This window comes from Carcharhinus amblyrhynchos, chromosome 1, assembly GCF_965287045.1.
Source record: "Carcharhinus amblyrhynchos chromosome 1, sCarAmb.v2.hapA, whole genome shotgun sequence".
Classification (NCBI taxonomy): Eukaryota; Metazoa; Chordata; class Chondrichthyes; order Carcharhiniformes; family Carcharhinidae; genus Carcharhinus; species Carcharhinus amblyrhynchos.
Window position 1 is genome coordinate 69,704,438 of NC_137324.1, and position 18,870 is coordinate 69,723,307.

Genomic DNA, 18,870 nt, shown 5'->3' on the forward strand with positions numbered 1-18,870 from the left:
CCTGAACAGGTGCTGAGTGTGGCAACTAGGGGATTTTTATAGCAATATCATTACAGTGTTAATGTAAGCCTACTTGTGACACTAACAACTTGACTTAAAAAAAATCAATGAACAAATTCAGTGGATTTGGAGCTACAGTGTGTTTTGTGAATCTCCAGAACTGGCTAGTTGATTTACATAAACATCATCTCACTTTTAAGCCTCCCCATTATTTTTATGAAGTTGTTAGATTTGGAAATTAACTACCAATTAAATTCACCACAGAAACTTATGACTAATGATCAAGATCCTAAGTATGCTTTTAATAATGTAACAATTATTAATGCAATGTCAATCAGTCTCTCTGGCCCAGAAAAAAACAACTGTTCAATCTCATTTCTTCATATAGTAAATTCTTCTTAGAGAATTTAAAAAGATCAGTTTTGTAAAATCTTATTCCTTCTGAAGGTCACAGTCTTGGAATAAGGGGTCAGCCATTTAGGACTAAGGCGAGGAGAATATTTTTAATGAAAAGGATTGTGAATGCTTGGGATTTTGTACATACAGAAAACTGCTGATGCTCAGTTGAGTACGATGGGAGTTAAATAAAATAGAGGCAGTGTGGCATAGTAGTGCAAGTCTAGGAAAGAGTGCAAAGAAAGTTGACCAGAATGTTGCCTGGTCTCAAGATTGAACAAACTAGAATTGTTTTCACTGAAAAGACAGAGGCTGAGAGGAGACCTGGCAGAGGTCTACAAAATTATGAGAGACATAGACACAGTGAATAGCCGGAGGCATTTTCCAAGTGTAGAAGTATCAATTACAATGGGGCGCAGGCTCAAGGTGAGAGGAGGAAAGTTTAAGGGAAACATGCGGGGGAAGTTTTTCACTCAGAGAGTGGTGGGTAACTGGAACATACTGCCAGAGGAGTTGGTGGAAACAGGCACATTAGTAACATTTAAGAAGCATCTGGATAGGTACGTGAATAGGGAGGAAATAGAGGAACATGGACCAAATAAGGGCAGAGGGTTTTTTTTAGTTAGGGCATCATGATGAGCTCCAAGAGGCTTGGAGGGCCAAAGGGCCTGTTCCTATGCTATACTTTTCTTTGTTCTTTGCTCCTTGAACAGAGAAGGTAGTTCAGATCTGGGTTGCTGTCCTGTATTAACAAAGGCTATTATAACATCTGTTGTTTTGAGGAGATCCAGGGCTGCACAGGCATCAGAGAGAAAAGCTGGTTATGAATGACATACATCAGCTCGAAGATTTGTTTGCCACCATACCTTAGTGGTTCCATGATCATGCTTATGACTGAAGTCAGAATCCTCTAGGCTCATAGTGGTGTATCTGTAACTCAGAGCTAGAGGTGTTTTAGCTCTGGTTCTTTGTCCAGTAACGCAGTTATATTGGCTCCTGTGTCTAATTTAAAATTTGTTAAAAGGCCATTGTTTGAAATGGAGTGCTCTGCCGCACTTGGGAATTTTAAATTTCTCCCTTCAGATTCTTCCTTCCTTTGGAGCTTTTGAGTGGCAATTTTTGCAATTGTTTGTGGAGCTTCTTTTCAGGTTAGACCTCTTTGCCTAATTTTTCCTCAAGTTTTCCAGCATTTTAACTTTTCTCTGCATTTCCTGCAAGTTCTCTGGGTTTCCATAAGCTGCTGCTAATGTTGTAGGCTATCCGATTGATCTGATGAAGTCTTTATGGCATACATAAGTTAACTATAAATCTCAGAACCATTCACAAATATTCAGTAAAGGATACAAGCTAAGAACTTCCTTTGTGCTTACTGGTACACGTGTCTTTGTCCAACGCCATACTGACCCTGGGTGCAGGTTGTGCTTTCGTACATCACTGTGTGGACAGTGCTGCACTTTGTCCACATTGACCTTATATGTGCCAGATCTTTATACCAGTCTGCCCGTCCTCGACTTGTCCCCCATGTTACAGGGGGACATGTCAGGGCAGAGCAGACTGGTATGAGATTAAATAAGGCATCTGAAAGTTCCCTCACCCTTGGACTTATTGAGCCCCTCAAATGGTCAGTTAATTACTATTTAAGGGCTCAATCCATCTCTGCCACAATCTTTTGGAAGGTAGAGGCATGGCAAACTGCCTTGTATCTTTTCCTAAGCTAGATAGTGTATGCCCTCGCCAAGATTGTATCCCTCTCAATCCCTTATCCTCGGCTGCTAATCAAGCCCCTGCACCCCAATCCTTTTAGGGCTGTGAGCAGCATAATGTTGCTGAGGGACAGGCAGCGTCCTAAATAGGTAATCCATCCACCTGTAAAAATTCACCTTCGTGGTGTTTTTAACATAAAAAGTAGAAAACTCTGAGATTAGAAGTTAGATGACTTCAGACAAATAGAAGATTCTTGATCAATGTGTCACACTCAATTTATGTGGGTTTCTGATCAAACATCCTAGCATTTGATATGGCCCACATTCAGCCAAAACTTATTTGACACAAGTACGAGTTGTGCCCATTTTTGAATGCAGTGGGTTACATTAAAAAAAAGAATGGGAGCACGTGTAGACCGTACAGCCCATTGAGCAAGAATTGCATTTAATACAATCATGATTGATCATCAACCATCACTCCACTTTCCTGTGCACTCACTATAATCTTGTGATTCCCCGAAAGGCCAAAAGCCTGTCCTTAACTTTAAATATATGGGTAGAGAATTCCTAAGATTCATAACCCTTTGAGTGGAGAAATGTCTCCTCATCTCAGTCTTAAATGAATATCCTCTTATTCTGCGACTGTGCCCCTGTTTTCTCAATTTTCTAGCCAGGGAAAACAATCTTTGATTGCCTAGAAACAACCTCTTATTGTCCACCATTTGAAGCCTCTTCAGGTGTTTCTTTGTTTCAGCAAAATCACCTCTCATTCTTTTGAATAGCAGACAGTATAGGGCTAATTTATTCAGCTTTATCACTGGACAGCCCTTCTACCCCAGGAATCAATCCAGTGACGTTTCATCTTACTGCCTTCAATGCAAGTCCATCCTTCCTTAAGTACTGTGACCAAGGTTGCACACAACGCTTCAACTGTGGTCTCACCCAAGTCTGTATAATTGTACCATGATTTCCTTATATTTGTACTCCAAACCCCTTGCAATAATGGTCAACATGTCATTTGACTTGCAAATTGCTTGTTGTTCCTGAATGCTATCTTTGTATTTTTTGCACGAGTACATTTGAAGTTTTTTAAGAGTATTTCACTTTTCAATTTTTACTACCAAAATGGATAACCACACGCACTTTTCCCAACGTTATACTCTATCTGCCGTCCTTGTTATCCACTTGCTTAACCTGTCTGCATCACTTTGAAACGAGTTGTGTTATCCTCACGGCTTACATTCCCACTTAATTTCATATTGTCAACAATACATTGTTTTTGGTTCCTCTGTGTAAGTCATTATTACAGATTGTAATTGGATATGGCTGTAGCATTGGTCTTTGTGGCATTCCACTAGTTACAGCCTGCCATCTTGAAAATGCCCTGCTTATCCCTATTCTCTGCTCCTGGCCCATTAATCAATTATCTATCCATGTTAATATATCACCCCAATTCCATAAGTCCTTATCTTATGTATTATCCTTTTGTGTGACACTTTATCTAATGGATAATAGTAATCCAAGTATTTTCCATCTGCTGATTTCCCCTATGCGAAGTGCCCACTCACCGTGCTGTTGCTACTGCCAGCACTTCCAACTCTAAGAGATGCTGGGCCCCATGCCACCCCACTCACCTCCACCCACCCAAGTACCTAGTCTCCCTCGCTTCCCTATTCCAAGTCCCAAATTCGCCATTCACATTCCATCGTCGTTTTCCATGAGTGACTGTACCGGCCCACATTTCCCTATACCCATTCCCTTCGCCTTCGCCCCATTTCTCAACTTCTGATCATGAGAGGCGGTGCTCGACAGACTGGAGGGGGCTGATTGTGGACAAGTCCCCAGGACCGGATGGAATGCATCCGAGGGTTCTGAAAGAAATGGCGGAGGTGATAGTGGATGCCTTGGTGGTTATTTTCCAGAAGTCGCTGGATTCCGGGGAAGTGCCGGATGATTGGAAAACGGCTAATGTTACGCTGTTGTTTAAGAAGGGTGGCAGGCAAAAGGCGGGGAATTATAGGCCGGTTAGTTTAACGTCTGTGGTGGGTAAAATGTTAGAATCTGTCATTAAGGAGGAAATTGCAAGGCATCTTGAAGGGAATTGCTTGATAGAGCAGACGCAGCACGGTTTCATTAAAGGGAAGTCGTGTCTGACAAATTTACTGGAGTTCTATGAGGATGTGTCTAGGGCGGTGGATAGAGGAGAGCCGGTGGATGTGGTCTTTCTGGATTTTCAGAAGGCGTTTGACAAAGTACCTCACAAGAGGTTATTGCAGAAGGTCGAGGGACATGGAGTTGGGGGTAGGGTGTTAGCGTGGATAGAGGATTGGTTGTCAAATAGGAGGCAGAGAGTGGGGGTCAACGGGTGCTATTCGGATTGGCGGATGGTGACTAGTGGAGTGCCCCAGGGGTCGGTGCTGGGGCCTCAGCTTTTTACCATTTATATAGATGATCTGGAGGAGGGAACCGAGTGTAGGGTGTCGAAATTTGCTGATGACACCAAGATTGGTGGAACGGCAAATTGTGCGGAGGGTGTGGAGAGTCTGCAGAAGGATCTAGATAGGCTGGGCGAATGGGCCAGGAAATGGCAAATGGAATTTAATATTGGCAAGTGTGAGGTGGTCCACTTTGGTAGGAAGAATGGTAGGAAGGACTATTACTTACGTGGCGAAAAACTGCAGCAGGCGACGGTGCAGAGGGACCTCGGGGTCCTTGTGCATGAGTCGCAAAAACCCAGCTTGCGGGTGGTCAGGAAGGCGAATGGGATGCTGGCCTTCATAGCGAGGGGGATTGAATATAAAAGTAGGGAGGTCTTGCTGCAGCTGTATAGGGCATTGGTGAGGCCGCAGCTGGAGTACTGTGTGCAGTTTTGGGCGCTGCACCTGCGCAAGGATATTTTGGCCTTGGAGGGAGTGCAGAGGAGGTTTACTAGGCTGATTCCGGAGTTGAGGGGGTTGAGCTATGAGGAGAGGCTGAATAAACTAGGCTTGTACTCGTTAGAGTTTAGAAGAATGAGGGGAGATCTCATTGAGACGTATAAGATGATGAATGGGATGGATAGGATAGAGGTGGAGAGACTCTTCCCGCTCAAAAAAGACAGTAGGACTAGGGGGCACAGCCTCAAGATAAAAGGGGGGCGGTTTAGAACGGAGTTGAGGAGGAACTTCTTCACTCAAAGGGTGGTGAATCTCTGGAATTCTCTGCCCGTTGAAGTGGTGGAGGCTGCCTCGCTAAATATTTTTAAGACGCGGGTTGATGGGTTTTTGATAAGAGAGGGGATTAAGGGTTATGGGGAGAAAGCGGGAAAGTGGAACTGAGCAGCGACAGATCAGCCATGATCTTATTGAATGGCGGGGCAGGCTCAAAGGGCTGGATGGCCTACTCCTGCTCCTATTTCTTATGTTCTTATGTGTCGTTTCCAAATCTCTGTATGCCAACCTACCTTTCTCGTTCAAGCACTCCCCCCTCCAGTCATCCCTGTCTGGAATCCTCCGGCTGTTCACATCCTGCCACCACTGCCAGTGAGGACTGAGAATTTGGCACTCAGTTAAACCTCCATTTGTTGCAGTGCAACCAAAGAACCCTGCTGCTTTGAATGGCTGGAGAATCCTGTCCCCCCTCTCTGATTGTTTTTCCAGCCACCAAAACTCCCCCTGCCTCAAACCCCAAGCTACTGATTGCTCTCTATTCCAATCCCAATCTCACTTTATTGGCTTGTTTTAAGACACTGGCCTCACCACTGTTCAGGATTAATTTCTTGTTGGTATACTCAAATTTATATTCTTTTAAATTTCACAATAGCCCACTTGCTACAGGAAACAAAACAATCAAATGGAGAACAGCTAAGCATATCATTTTTACAATCAAGCAACCAACCTTATATCAGCTTAAACAACCTTGCAGGTATGGCACAGATAACAATTTTAAATGGTTCGCATTATTGAGTAGATAGAGTTAAGTAAACTTAAGGCAAAATTCAATACAACAGATACATTTTTTCAAAAATATGCTTGCTGATTTTTCGCACACTGAGTCTTAATTCCACATTTTGTTTGTTTTTTCTGTTCGTTCCAGTTGTCCCTCAAGATGGGTACTCTTAAGTGTTTTATTAAATGTCAGTGAGTATTTTCCAAATTGGAAGGTGTGTCATAAGAATTACATTATTAAATGATAGTGCCAAATCTAGCTTCATTTCATTGCAAAAAGAAATCAGTTATAATGGGAAGAAAAAATTGTCAGTTTAGCCAAGTGAAATAACATCCTTACCTACTATCTTTCTTGACCTCTAACTTTACTGTTTGCTTTGCTGCTTTTGTTTCCACAGGTTATCTAACCAAAGCTCAGATTTTATCAAAAATGAATCATGGAGATCAGCCCTGCCTTACATTAATATTAGGATTAGAACATCAATGTAGAACATCCCGATCCCCTCTTCCAAATTATCCCTGTGTTTCTTTAAATCAATTTTTTTCCTTTTTGTTATTGCTGGAGGATGAAAATATATTTTAATTCTTAAAAAAAATATAATATTCATTACTAAAAGTTTTTCTTGCCATCAATACAATATTTTTAAAGAATTGTAAGCTTTTCTGATGGTACAAAGTGTACTTGGCATAATTGTTTTATATGTTTAATTTTAAACCTCTTGGCATAATGCTTTGGCATGCAAATTGTATGAGAGCTGTTTATTGCTTTGCAGTCCAGATATTATCACTTTAGAATACAACCACCATTTGGTATAATTACCTCATCCTTTTCTATCTACCATGTCTTGACAGCTTAAATATAATTATTTGACCATTCTAATGGAGAAAGTATCTACACTCCGATGATTTAGTCAACTAATCTTCGATCTTTATGTGTAAAACACAAAGGATTTTCTCATGCAATGCAATCTTCAAATGTTAATGTTGGCACTGAGCACTGCCAGAAGCCGGGAGCTGACTGTTGAGTATGAGGTCAAATCAGATAGCAGCCATGATGGGGCCTGCAGCTACCTTGTAGATGTGAGGAAGCTTTGCATCATACAAGCCTACAAATTAGGAGCTGGAGTAGGCCATTTATTTCCCCTCGCCCGCTCTGCTATTTGATAAGATCATGGCTGATCTGATTGTGGTCTTTACTTTCCTGTCTGTCCACTACACCCTTTGATTACCATGTCAGTCAACAATCTATCTAACTTGACTTTAAAATATTGCATTACCCATACCATTACCCATTACCATTAAACGCCCATGGTATTAAGGATAAGATCCTGGTATGGATAGAGGATTGGCTGACTGGTAGAAGGCAGAGAGTGGGGATAAAGGGGTATTTTTCAGGATGGCAGCCAGTGACTAGTGGTGTGCCTCAGGGCTCAGTGCTGGGACCACAACTTTTCACAATATACATTAACGATTTGGAGGAAGAAACTGAAGGCACTGTTGCTAAGTTTACAGATGATACAAAGATATGTAGAGGGACAGATAGTATTGTGGAAGCAGGGGGGGCTGCAGAGGGACTTGGACAGGTTAGGAGAGTAGGCAAAGAAGGGGCAGATGGAATACAATGTGGAAAAATGCACTTTGGAAGAGGAATGGAGGCATAGACTAATTTCTAAATGGGAAAATGCTTAGGAAATCAAAAACACAAAGGAACTTGGCAGTCATTGTTCAAGATTCTCTTAAGGTTAACTTGCAGGTTCATGGCCTTGGAAAGGGTCCAGAGGAGGTTCACAATAATGAACCCTGGAATGGAGAGCTTGTCTTATGAGGAATGATTGAGGACTCTGGGTCTGTACTCATTGGAGTTTAGAAGGGTGGAGGCGGAGGGTGGATCTTATTGAAACTTCCAGGATACTGCAAGCGTGGATAGAGTGGACATGATGAGGATATTTCCACTAGTAGGAAAAACTAGAACCAGAGGGCACAACCTCAGGATAAAGGGATGATCCTTTAAAACAGAGATGAGGAGGAACTTCTTCAGCCAGAGAGTGCTGAATCCATGGAACTCTTTGCCACAGAAGGCTGTGGAGGCTAGGTCATTGAGTGGCTTTAGGTCAGAGATAGATAGGTTCTTGATGGGGCTATGGAGAAAAGGCAGAAGAATGAGGATGAGAAGACTATTAGCCGTGATTGAATGGCAGAGCAGACTTGATGGGCTGAATGACCTAATTCTGCTCCTATGTCTTATGGTCTTACCCAGCTTTCACTACTCTCTGAGGAAGATAATTCCATGGATTAACAACTGTCTCCAGCCTAAACAAGAAATCATTTACTTTTAAATAGTGTCCCCAGTTCTAGTCTCTCTAAGAAATGGAAACGCCCTTTCAGCATTTTCTTTAATTCTTTCATGGGATGTGGACATTGCTAGCCAGGCCAGCATTTTATTGCCCTATCCCTAATTGCTTTTGAGAAGGTGGTGGTGAGCCATCTTCTTGAATCGTTACTGTCCAATTGGTATAGCTACACCCACAGTCCTGGTAAGAAGGGAGTTCAACAGTGTTGACCCAGTGATAGTGAAGGAACAGCAATATAGTTCCAGGTCAGGTTGGCATGTGGCTTGGAGGGGAACTTGCAGGTGGTAGGATTTCCATGCATCTGTTGCCCTTGTTTTTCTGGATGATAGAGGTTGCAGATTTGGAAGATGCTTTCAAAGGAACCTCGATGAATTGCTGTAAATCATCTTGTAGATGGTACACACTGCTACCATTGTGCATCCTTGGTGGACGGAATTATTGTTTATGGTGCATGGAGTGTCAGTCAAGCGGTCTATTTTGTTCTGAATGGTGTTGAACGTCTTGAGTGTTTTTGGAGCTGCATTCATTCAAACAAATACTGAATACTGTTATCATGCTCCTGATTTGTGCCTTGCAGACGATGGATAGGCTTTGGGGAGTCGGGTGGTGAGTTACTCACTACGGAATTCCCAGCCTCTGAGCCTGTTCTCGTAGCTGCGATATTTATGTGGTGGGTCCATTTCAGTTTCTGGTCAATGATAACTGCAGTCAAGTTCCCTTAGGATTTTATTGCTTCAATGAGATCATTTCTCATTTTTCTAAAACCAATGCAACCTGACTAACCTGTCCTTGTGAACCTCCTTCATTCCAGATTCAGTCCAGTAAACCTTCTCAGCACTGCTTTTTATGCATATGTGGCCAGGATCCTCCCAGTCTGTTGCACTGCTCGAGTAGCGCAATGGACTGGGAGACATCAACCTGTAGCAGGCACGTTACCGATGTCCAGCTAATCGCAAGTCCACCAAGCTATGTTTTTCCATGTAATCAACCCTGTGCCGGAAATTGGTGTGAAGCTGAATATTAGATGGAAATAGTCATTTCCATATGATTAGTGAGCCCGGGATTGTAGTATCTCTCCGTCTACTGGGAGGTGTTCCCACCAGCGGGGTTTACAGCTGCTCCCCATCAATGGGAACCAGGCGTGCTCACCCCTGTTGGTGAGGACAGAGACCATTGAGGCTTCCCTGGAGCTCAGAGATGGGGGGCTTCTCCTTGGGCAAGGCCTACTCGGGGTTGATCGGTTGGGGGGGGGAGGGGAGGAAGGAGATGGACCCGCTGCACACACTGTAGTGGGATCAGTAGGAGAGGGAGGGATGAGGTGTTTGGGGATGGCCTTGGGGAAGAGGCCAGAGCGCGTATGTTGATCTCCCAAATGAAATATTGGCGCATGCTCAGAGGCTCACCCAGCACTCTGCTGCTGCTTTGACCAGTGGGATAAAGCCCTGCCCCCCACTTTCCGGCATGAATCTCTTTGGGGCATTCTGTGATGCACAGAATGCTGGAGATTTGTGAAACTAAGTACACCCAAAAAATGGGCAGGAAATTCTCACTTTTTCATATCTGTTGGGCACTTAGTGTTTTTTTGGTAGAATCTCAGGCTTTTTGTTTTCTTAAATAAAGAGATTAATAAGGGTGCCCGTGCCCAGAGGGCACCTTTCCCCCACCGCCATAACTTCTGGGGGTCCCCAGTGGGGTTGGGCCACTAGCTCCCCGTTAGCTAGTGTAATCCCCAATGGTGTAAAATACTCTGGTGGGTGAGAGATTCTAGTGGGCCCAGAGAATTCAGTCCCAGGCTCACTAATAGCATTTAAATAGTATGCTAAATACTATTTAAATGTTGACCCTACTGATTCCTGGCGTGGAAATCTGGCACTGGCAGATGTAAGCACAGTGTGAACGTTCACGGGAATCCCAAGAATTGGCTGGCGTGCGATTCTCCCGGCCCACTGTGCTAAAAAAAAATCAGTATAGCAGCATGGGAGAATTGCAGCCATGATCTCTCCAATGCCCCATACAACTTTGGCAAAATTTCCCCACTTATACATTCCATTCCTCTTACAAAAACAACAATGTCCCATTTGCCTTTGTAACCACTAGCTGCACCTGCAGACTAACTTCTTGTGATTCATGCATCAGAATGCCCATATTCCTCTGACAACAAAATTCTGCAGTTTTTCTCCCTGTAAGTATATACTGGTTTTCCATTCTTCCTGTCGAAATGGACAAGTTCACATTTTCCCACATTATACTCCACCTGTCAATTTTTTTGCCCATTCTTTTAACCTCTCTATATTCCTTTGCAGACTCCTTAACTCCTCTTCGCAACGTACTTTCCTACCTATCTTTGCGTGGTCAGCAAATTCAGCAAACATACATTGGATCCCTTCATCAAAGTCACTGATATAGATTGTAAGTAGTTGAGGCCCCAGCATTGGTCCCTGTGGCACTCAGCTTGGCAAATGTAAAATGACCCATTTTCCCCTACTTTCTATTTCCTGGTAGCTAACTAATCCTTTATCATGCTAATATGTTACTTGCTACAGCATGAGTTCTTATCTTGTGTAATAATCCTTGATATGACACCTTGTCAAATACCTTTTGAAATCCAAGTGTACCACATCTACTTTCCCTTTTATAAACATTACTCATTCCAAGAACTTTAATAAATTAATCAAACACAATTTTGCTTTCGCAAAACCATGTTGACTGCCTGATTTCATCAAAATGTTCTAACTGTCTTGCTAGAACCTCTTCAGTGATAGATTATAGCACTTTTTGTTTGACAGATGTTAGGCTAACTGGCCTCTAGTTTACTGCATTCTGTTCCCCTCCTGTATTAAATAAAGGAGTTACGTTTGTTTTTTTTCCCCAATCTGATGGGCCCTTTCTAGAATCTAGTGAATTTTCGAAAATTAAAACTAACGCATCTACTATCTCAGCAGCCACTTTTTTTAAGAACTTAGGATGAAATCCATCAGGAACTGAGGAATTGTCAGCCTTTAGTTCTGGTACTTTGCTCAGTCCCCTTTCCATGGTGATATCAATTGTTTTAAGTTCTTCCCTCCCTTTTTTCTCCTGATTTACACATATTTCTTGGATGTTATTCCTGTCTTCTACAGTAAAGACTAAAACAAAATATCTGCTCTGCATTTGCCGTTTCCTTATATCCCATTATTAATTGACAAACACTCTCTCTGAAGGAACAATGCTTGCTTTAATTATTCTTCCTTTTCAAAATACCTGTCAAAACTCATGCTTTCTGTTTTTACCTTTCTAGCTAGTTTGTCTCATACTTTAGTTTCTCCCTCTTTTTTTTTAACCCATTCTTCGTTGATATTTATATTCCGTCCAGTCTTCCGACCTGGCATTGATCTTCATGGAACCATATGCTTTATACTGAATACAAAACTCAATCCTGTTATGATCACCGTTACCTAGGGGTTCCTTTACTATGAGAATACATTTTATTCTTTGTTATCTCTCTGTATAAATTGATATTCTGGCATTACTCACAGATTTGAGACCACACATAACTTTCAAATTAAGTTAGAGGGGGGTGGGGAAGAGTTTGACGCAGAAACATAGATGTAATTCTGTCCCCATTTAAAAGCAGTGCCTTCTGTATTTTCTTGATATAAAACTTTGATTTTATTTGTTACTTTTTACAGTTAAATAAGAGAAATCATAGTAATTTGGGAAGCAGAGAAGTAGAGTAGGTTGGAGCATAGAAGTCTCTGAACAGTACAAGTTGAGGAGCTGCAGATGTAAAACTGAGGCCACAACTGGCAGGAGAGTATAATTACAAGCTAACAAGTTTGTACAGCCAACTTCTATTATGGATGCGGACATAGGAACTTATAGTGGAAAAAATTGATTTCGCACACAGCAATGGAAATCTGAAACTCTCGTCCCCCAAAAGGCTGTGAATGCCAGGTAAACTTCTTTTTTTAGTTCTATATTTCATCCTTTTTATATTTTCAGTCGAAATTCCTATGCACAAAATTTGAAATCCAAACTGCTTAGATAAGCTCTCACGTGCAGTAGCACTGCAGTGGCCTCAAGTCAGGAAGCAGTAATTATAGTGTGATGAATTTGCGTCACATTTCTTCTTTATAAATGTGGATACTGAGTAAATATTTATTTATGATCTTAATGTAAAAATCAATAGCCACTTTAAAATGTTGACACAAAATATACTTGGATTAAAATGCTTAGTGTCGCAAGTTAAATTTTTTAATTCAGATGCATTCTGCATATTTTAATAGTGCTTTTTAAGATTGAATTTCATCACTAATATATTAAAACTGTAAATGAACAACCTTCATTTTAAACATATTCTTTTCTATTTTAAAACTGAAAATACTCAGCAAGATAATGTGTGAAGTGCATTGCATGGAAAAAATATCTGATGTTTAAGGTAAATTTCACTTGTTCTGCTGCTTTCAGGAAGACTGAAACTCTGATAACATGAATAGATATGTTTTTGCCAAAGTTGTGACAGCAGAGCGAGAGGGGATTAACTCACTTAATACTAAGGGATACTGGAGAGGAGGAATTGGAATTATGTATATTTGGAGACAGTCCACTTTTCTACTTGCAAATAGAGGCAGCCCAAAGTAGTTGCACTTGTTGATGGCACTGGAGTGGAAGCTTGAAGTTTGAAAGTGCTGTTCATGGTTATGAACCTGGGAGTCACTTTCTCTATGGAGGAAGAGCTCAGGATTTGTTAGAACTGTGGAATGGGAAGCCAAGGTTTAGCTTATCCTGGAGGTTAAACATAACTCACTAGGGCAAGTTTTCATTTTGGAGTTAGCAGCCCAGATAACACAGAAAAACTACAGCACAAACATGCCCTTCGGCCCACAAGTTGCACCAAACGTGTCCCTACCTACTAAGCTTACCTATAACCCTCTATCTTACTAAGTTCCATGTACTTATCCAAAAGTCTCTTAAGACCCTATCGAATCCGCCTCCACCACCCGATTCCACACACCCGCCACCCTCTGAGTAAAAAACTTACCCCTGACATTTCCTCTGTACCTAATCCCAGCTCCCTAAACCTGTGTCCTCTTGTGGCAACCATTTCAGCCCTGGGAAAAAGTCTCTGAGAATCCACTCGATCAATACCTTTCAACATCTTATACACCTCTATCAGGTCACCCCTTATCCTTCGTCTCTCCAAGAAGAAAACACCGAGCTCTCTCAACCTATCCTCATAAAGCATGCCACCTAATCCAGACAACATCTTTGTAAATCTCCTGTGCACCCTTTCTATGGTTTCCTCATTCTTTCTGCAATGAGGTGACCAGAACTGAGCACAGTGCTCCAAGTGGGGTCTGACCAGAGTCTTATACAGCTGCAGCATTATCTCCCAACTCCTAAGCTCAATTCCTCGATTGATGAATGCCAGTACACCGTATGCCTTCTTAACCACAGCCTCTACCTGCGAAGCTGCTTTGAGTGTCCTATGAACCCGGACCCCAAGATCCTTCTGATCTTCCACACTGCCAAGAGACTTATCCTTAATATTATATTCTGTCATCCTAATTGACCTGCCAAAATGAATCACCACACACTTAACTGGGTTGAAGTCCATCTACCAGTTCTCCGCCCGGTCTTGCATCCTATCAATAAGAACGTAAGAAATAGGAGCAGGAGTAGGCCATCTAGCCCTTCGAGCCTGCCCCACCATTCAATAAGATCATGGCTGATCTGAAGTGGATCAGTTCCACTTTCCCGCTTTCTCCCCATAACCCTTAATTTCCTTGTCTATCAAAAACCTATCTACCCATGACTTAAATATATTTAGCGAGGTAGCCTCCACCACTTCAACGGGCAGAGAATTCCAGAGATTCGCCACCCGTTGAGTGAAGAAGTTCCTCCTCAACTCTGATCTAAACTGCGCCCCCCCCCCTTATCTTGAGGCTGTGCCCTCGAGTCCTGCTATCTTTTCTAAGCGGGAAGAATCTCTCTACCTCTACCCTATCCATCCCCTTCATTATCTTATATGTCTCTATAAGATTCCCCCCTCATTCTTCTAAACTCCAACGAGTACAGACCCAGTCTATTTAGTCTCTCTTCATAGTCCAACCCCCTCATCTCTGGTATCAACCTGGTGAACCTCCTCTGCACTCCCTCCAAGGCCAATATATCCTTGCGCAAGTGCGGCGACCAAAACTGCACACAGTACTCCAGCTGCGGCCTCACCAGTACCCTGTACAGTTGCAGCAAGACCTCCCTGCTTTTATATTCTATCCCCCTCACTATAAAGGCCAACATTCCCTTCGCCTTCTTGATCACCTGCTGCACCTGCAGACTGGGTTTTTGCGACTCGTGCACAAGGACCCCCAAGTCCCTCTGCACCTTAGCACGCTGCAGCTTTTCGCCTTTTAAATAATAATCCCTCCTACTATTATTTCTGCCAAAGTGGATAACCTCACACTTGCTGACATTATACTCCATCTGCCAGGTCCTCGCCCATTCGCTCAGCCTATCCAGATCCCTCTGCAGACTTTCCACACCCTCCATGCAATTTGCTTTTCCACTCATCTTCGTGTCATCAGCAAATTTCGTCACTCTACACTCAGCCCCCTCCTCCAGATCATCTATATAAATGGTAAATAGTTGAGGCCCCAGCACCGATCCCTGCGGCACTCCACTCGTCACCAACCGCCAACCAGAATAGCACCCATTGATACCAACTCTCTGCTTCCTATTAGACAGCCAATCCTCTATCCACGCTAACACCTTACCCCCAACTCCGTGCACCCTAACCTTCTGTAGCAACCTTTTATGAGGCACCTTATCAAACGTCTTTTGGAAATCTAAAAACACCACATCCACCAGTTCCCCTCTGTCTACCGCACTAGTCACATCCTCATAGAGATCCAATAAATTTGTCAAGCACGACTTCCCCATAACGAATCCGTGCTGCGTCTGCTCGAACAAACCATTCTTTTCTAGGTGCCTCGCTATTTCTTCTTTGATGACGGATTCTAACATTTTTCCAACTACAGACGTTAAACTAACCGGCCTATAATTCCCTGCCTTTTGTCTGATACCTTTTTTTAAACAGCGGCGTAACATTAGCCGTTTTCCAGTTTTCCAGTCTTCTAATGTCTCATTGCAACTTCTGACATCCCTCCACACTATCCACAACACCTCCAACCTTTGTGTCATCAGCAAACTTACCAACCCATCCCTCCACTTCCTCATCCAGGTCATTTATAAAAATCGCAAATAGCAAGGGTCCCAGAACAGATCCCTGGGGCATTCCACTGGTGACCGACTTCCATGCAGAAAAATACACATCGACAACCACTCTTTGCCTTCTGTGGGCAAGCTAGTTCTGAATCCACAAAACAAATATCCCCTTGGATCCCAGGCCCCCTCACTTTCTCAATAAGCCTTTCATGGGTCACCTTATCAGGCGCCTTGCTGAAGTCTATATAAACTACATCTACTACTGCTCCTTTGTCAATGTGTTTAGACACATTCTGTAAAAATTCAATCAGGCTCATCAGGCATGATCTGCCTTTGACAAAGCCGTGGTGACTATTCTTGATCATACTATACCTCTCCAAATGTTCATAAATCCTGCCTCTCAGGATCTTCTCCATCAACTTACCAACCACTGAGGTTAGACTCACTGGTCTATAATTTCCTGGGCTATCTCCTCCCCTTCTTGAATAAAGGAACCACATCCGCAATCCTCTGGAACCTCTCCCATCTCCATTGATGACGCAAAGATCATCACCAGAGGCTCAGCAATCTCTTCTCCCACCTCCCACAGTAACCTGTGGTACATCCCCTCTGGTCCCGGCAACTTATCTAACTTGATGCTTTTCAAAAGCTCCAACCCGTCCTCTTTCTTAATGTCTACATGCTCAAGCTTTTCAGTCCGCTGCAAGTCTGCAGTACGACCATCAAGATCCTTTTCCACTATGAATACTGAAGTATTCATTGAGTACCTCTGCTATTTCTACCGGTTCTATACAAATTTTCCCACCATTACACTTGATGGGTCCTATTCCTTCATGTCTTATCCTCTTGCTCTTCACATTCTTGTAGAATGCCTTGGGGTTTTTCTTAATCTTGCCTGCCAAGGCCTTCTCATGACCCCTTCTGGTTCTCCTAATTTCCTTCTTAAGTTCCTTCCACTAACCGTATACTCTTCTAGATCTCTCACATTACCTAGCTCCCTGAACCTTTTGTAAGCTTTTCTTCTTGACTAAATTTATTACAGCTTTCATGCACCACAGTTCCTGTAACTTACCATAACTTCCCTGTCTCGTTAGAACGTTGCTGTGCAGAACTCCAGACAAATATTCCTTGAAAATTTGCCACAATTCTTTTGTACATTTCCCTGAGAAAACCTCTTTCCAATTTATGCCTTGAATTTCCTGCCTGATAGCCTCATAATTCCCCTTACTCCAAATAAATACTTTCCTGGCTTGTCTGATCCTATCTCTCCAATGCTAATGTGAAGGAGATAGAGTTATGATCACTATCCCCAAAATGCTCTCCCATTGAGAGACCTGACACCCGTCCAGGTTCATTACCAAATCAAGTACAGCCTCTCCTGTTGTCGGCTTATCCACATACTGTGTCAGGAAACTCTCCTGAACACACTTAACAAACTCCTCCCCATCTAAACCCCTTACCCTAGGGAGATTCCAATCGATATTTGGGAAATTAAAATCGCCCATCACAACAACTCTGTTATTATTACATCTTTCCAGGATCTGTTTCCCTATCTGCTCCTCAACATCCCTGTTACTACTAGGTGGCCAATAGAAAACACCCAGTAAAGTTAATGACCTCTTCCTGTTCCAAACCTCCACCCACAGAGACTCCGTAGACAATCCCTCCGTGGCATCCATCTTTCGTACAGCCGTGACACTATCTCTAATCAACAGTGCCACTCCCCTGCCTCTTTTGCCTCCCTCCCTGTTCCTTTTGAAACAGTTGAAACCCGGCACTTGAAGTATGCAGTCCTGTCCTTGAGTCATCCAAGTCTCTGTAATGGCCACCACATCACATTTCCAAGTGGTGATCCACATTCTATGCTCATCCACTTTGTTCACAACACTCCTTGCGTTAAAATAGACACATCTCACATCTTTGGTCTGAGCACTTCCCTTCTCCATCACCTGCCTATCCTCCCTCTCACACTGTCGACAAGCTCTCTCTATTTGTGAGCTAACCTCCTCTCTCCCAGTCACTTCATTTTGATTCCCAACCCCCAACTATTCTAGTTTAAACTCTCCCCAGTAGCCTTAGCAAACCTCCCCGCCAGGATATTGGTCCCCCTGGGATTCACGTGCAACCCGTCCTTTTTGTACCTGTCACACCTGCCCCTAAAGAGGTCCCAATGATCCAGAAACCTGAATCCTTGCCCCCTGCTCCAATTCCTCAGTCACGCATTTATCTTCCACCTCTCACTATCTTGTGGCACAGGCAGCAATCCCGAGATTACTACCTTTGCGGTCCTTCTTCTCAACTCTCCACCTAACTCCCTATATTCTCTTTTCATGACCCCTTCCCTTTTCCTACCTATATCAGTGGTACTAGTACGTACCACGACATGTGGGTCCTTTCCCTCCCACTTCAGGATATCTTGGATGCAATCAGAAACATCCCAGATCCCGGCACCAGGGAGGCAAACTACCATCTGAGTTTCTCGACTGCCTGCACAAAATTGCCTGTCCGACCCCCTCTTTGTAGAGTCCCCTATCACTACTGCTTTCCTCCTTTCCTTATCCTTCTGAGCTACAGGGCCGGACTCCGCACCGGAGGCATGGCCACTGCTGCTTCCACCAGGCTGTGCCCCCCAACAGTACTCAAACAGGAGTACTTATTGTTAAGGGGCACATGCAGTGGGGTATTCTCTAGCACCTGACCTTTCCCCTTCCTAACTGTGACCCACTAGCCTGCCTCCTGTGGCCCGGGTGTGACCACCTGCCTGTAACTCCTATCTGTCACCTCGTCGTTCTCCCTGACCAGACGAAGGTCATCGAGCTGCAGCTCCAGTTCCCTAACGCAGTCCTTTAGGTGCTGCAGCTCGACACACCCGGCGCAGATATGGACGTCTGGGAGGCCAGGACACTCCAGGACCTCCCAATCTGATACTGAGAACAACAAACTGGTCTCACACTCAGAATTCCCCTTTTCTTCAAATTCCACAGGAAAAGGAACTAAGAATTAAATCTACCCTGCCTCGTCCGTTTCCTCCTAAGTCAGTTGAGCCGAAGCATTTCAGCTCTCGCTCTGCTACCTGCTCACTCTGCTGCCCGCTGTATAGTGCGGCCTCTTTTTAAATCTCGCACGCTAACAAACTCTTCCCAGGTCACCCCACGTCCTACTTCCGCTTTACCATTAAAAAACTTGGGGAAAAAAAAGAAACCCCATGAAAAACTAAGAAAAAAAGTCAATTGCTTACCCTTCACACTCCCGCCACAAGTCACTCCTCTCTGCTTGCTCTGGCTGAAACAA

At 43.4% G+C, this 18,870-nt stretch overlaps 1 protein-coding gene across 3 annotated transcripts in view; it reads left to right on the forward strand.

The window, feature by feature from the left end:
* cwc27 (CWC27 spliceosome associated cyclophilin) overlaps positions 1-18,870 on the forward strand; it is a 178,487-nt gene that overhangs the window by 112,694 nt on the left and 46,923 nt on the right. For 2 of the 3 annotated variants that reach the window (XM_080186522.1, XM_080186534.1), the window contains exon 12: positions 5,901-6,002. The exons of the other annotated variant lie outside the window; for it this stretch is intronic. In XM_080186522.1, coding sequence (XP_080042648.1) covers positions 5,901-6,002 — 102 coding nt within the window. The remainder of the gene's footprint in view (positions 1-5,900; positions 6,003-18,870) is intronic. 3 annotated transcript variants of the gene reach the window in all.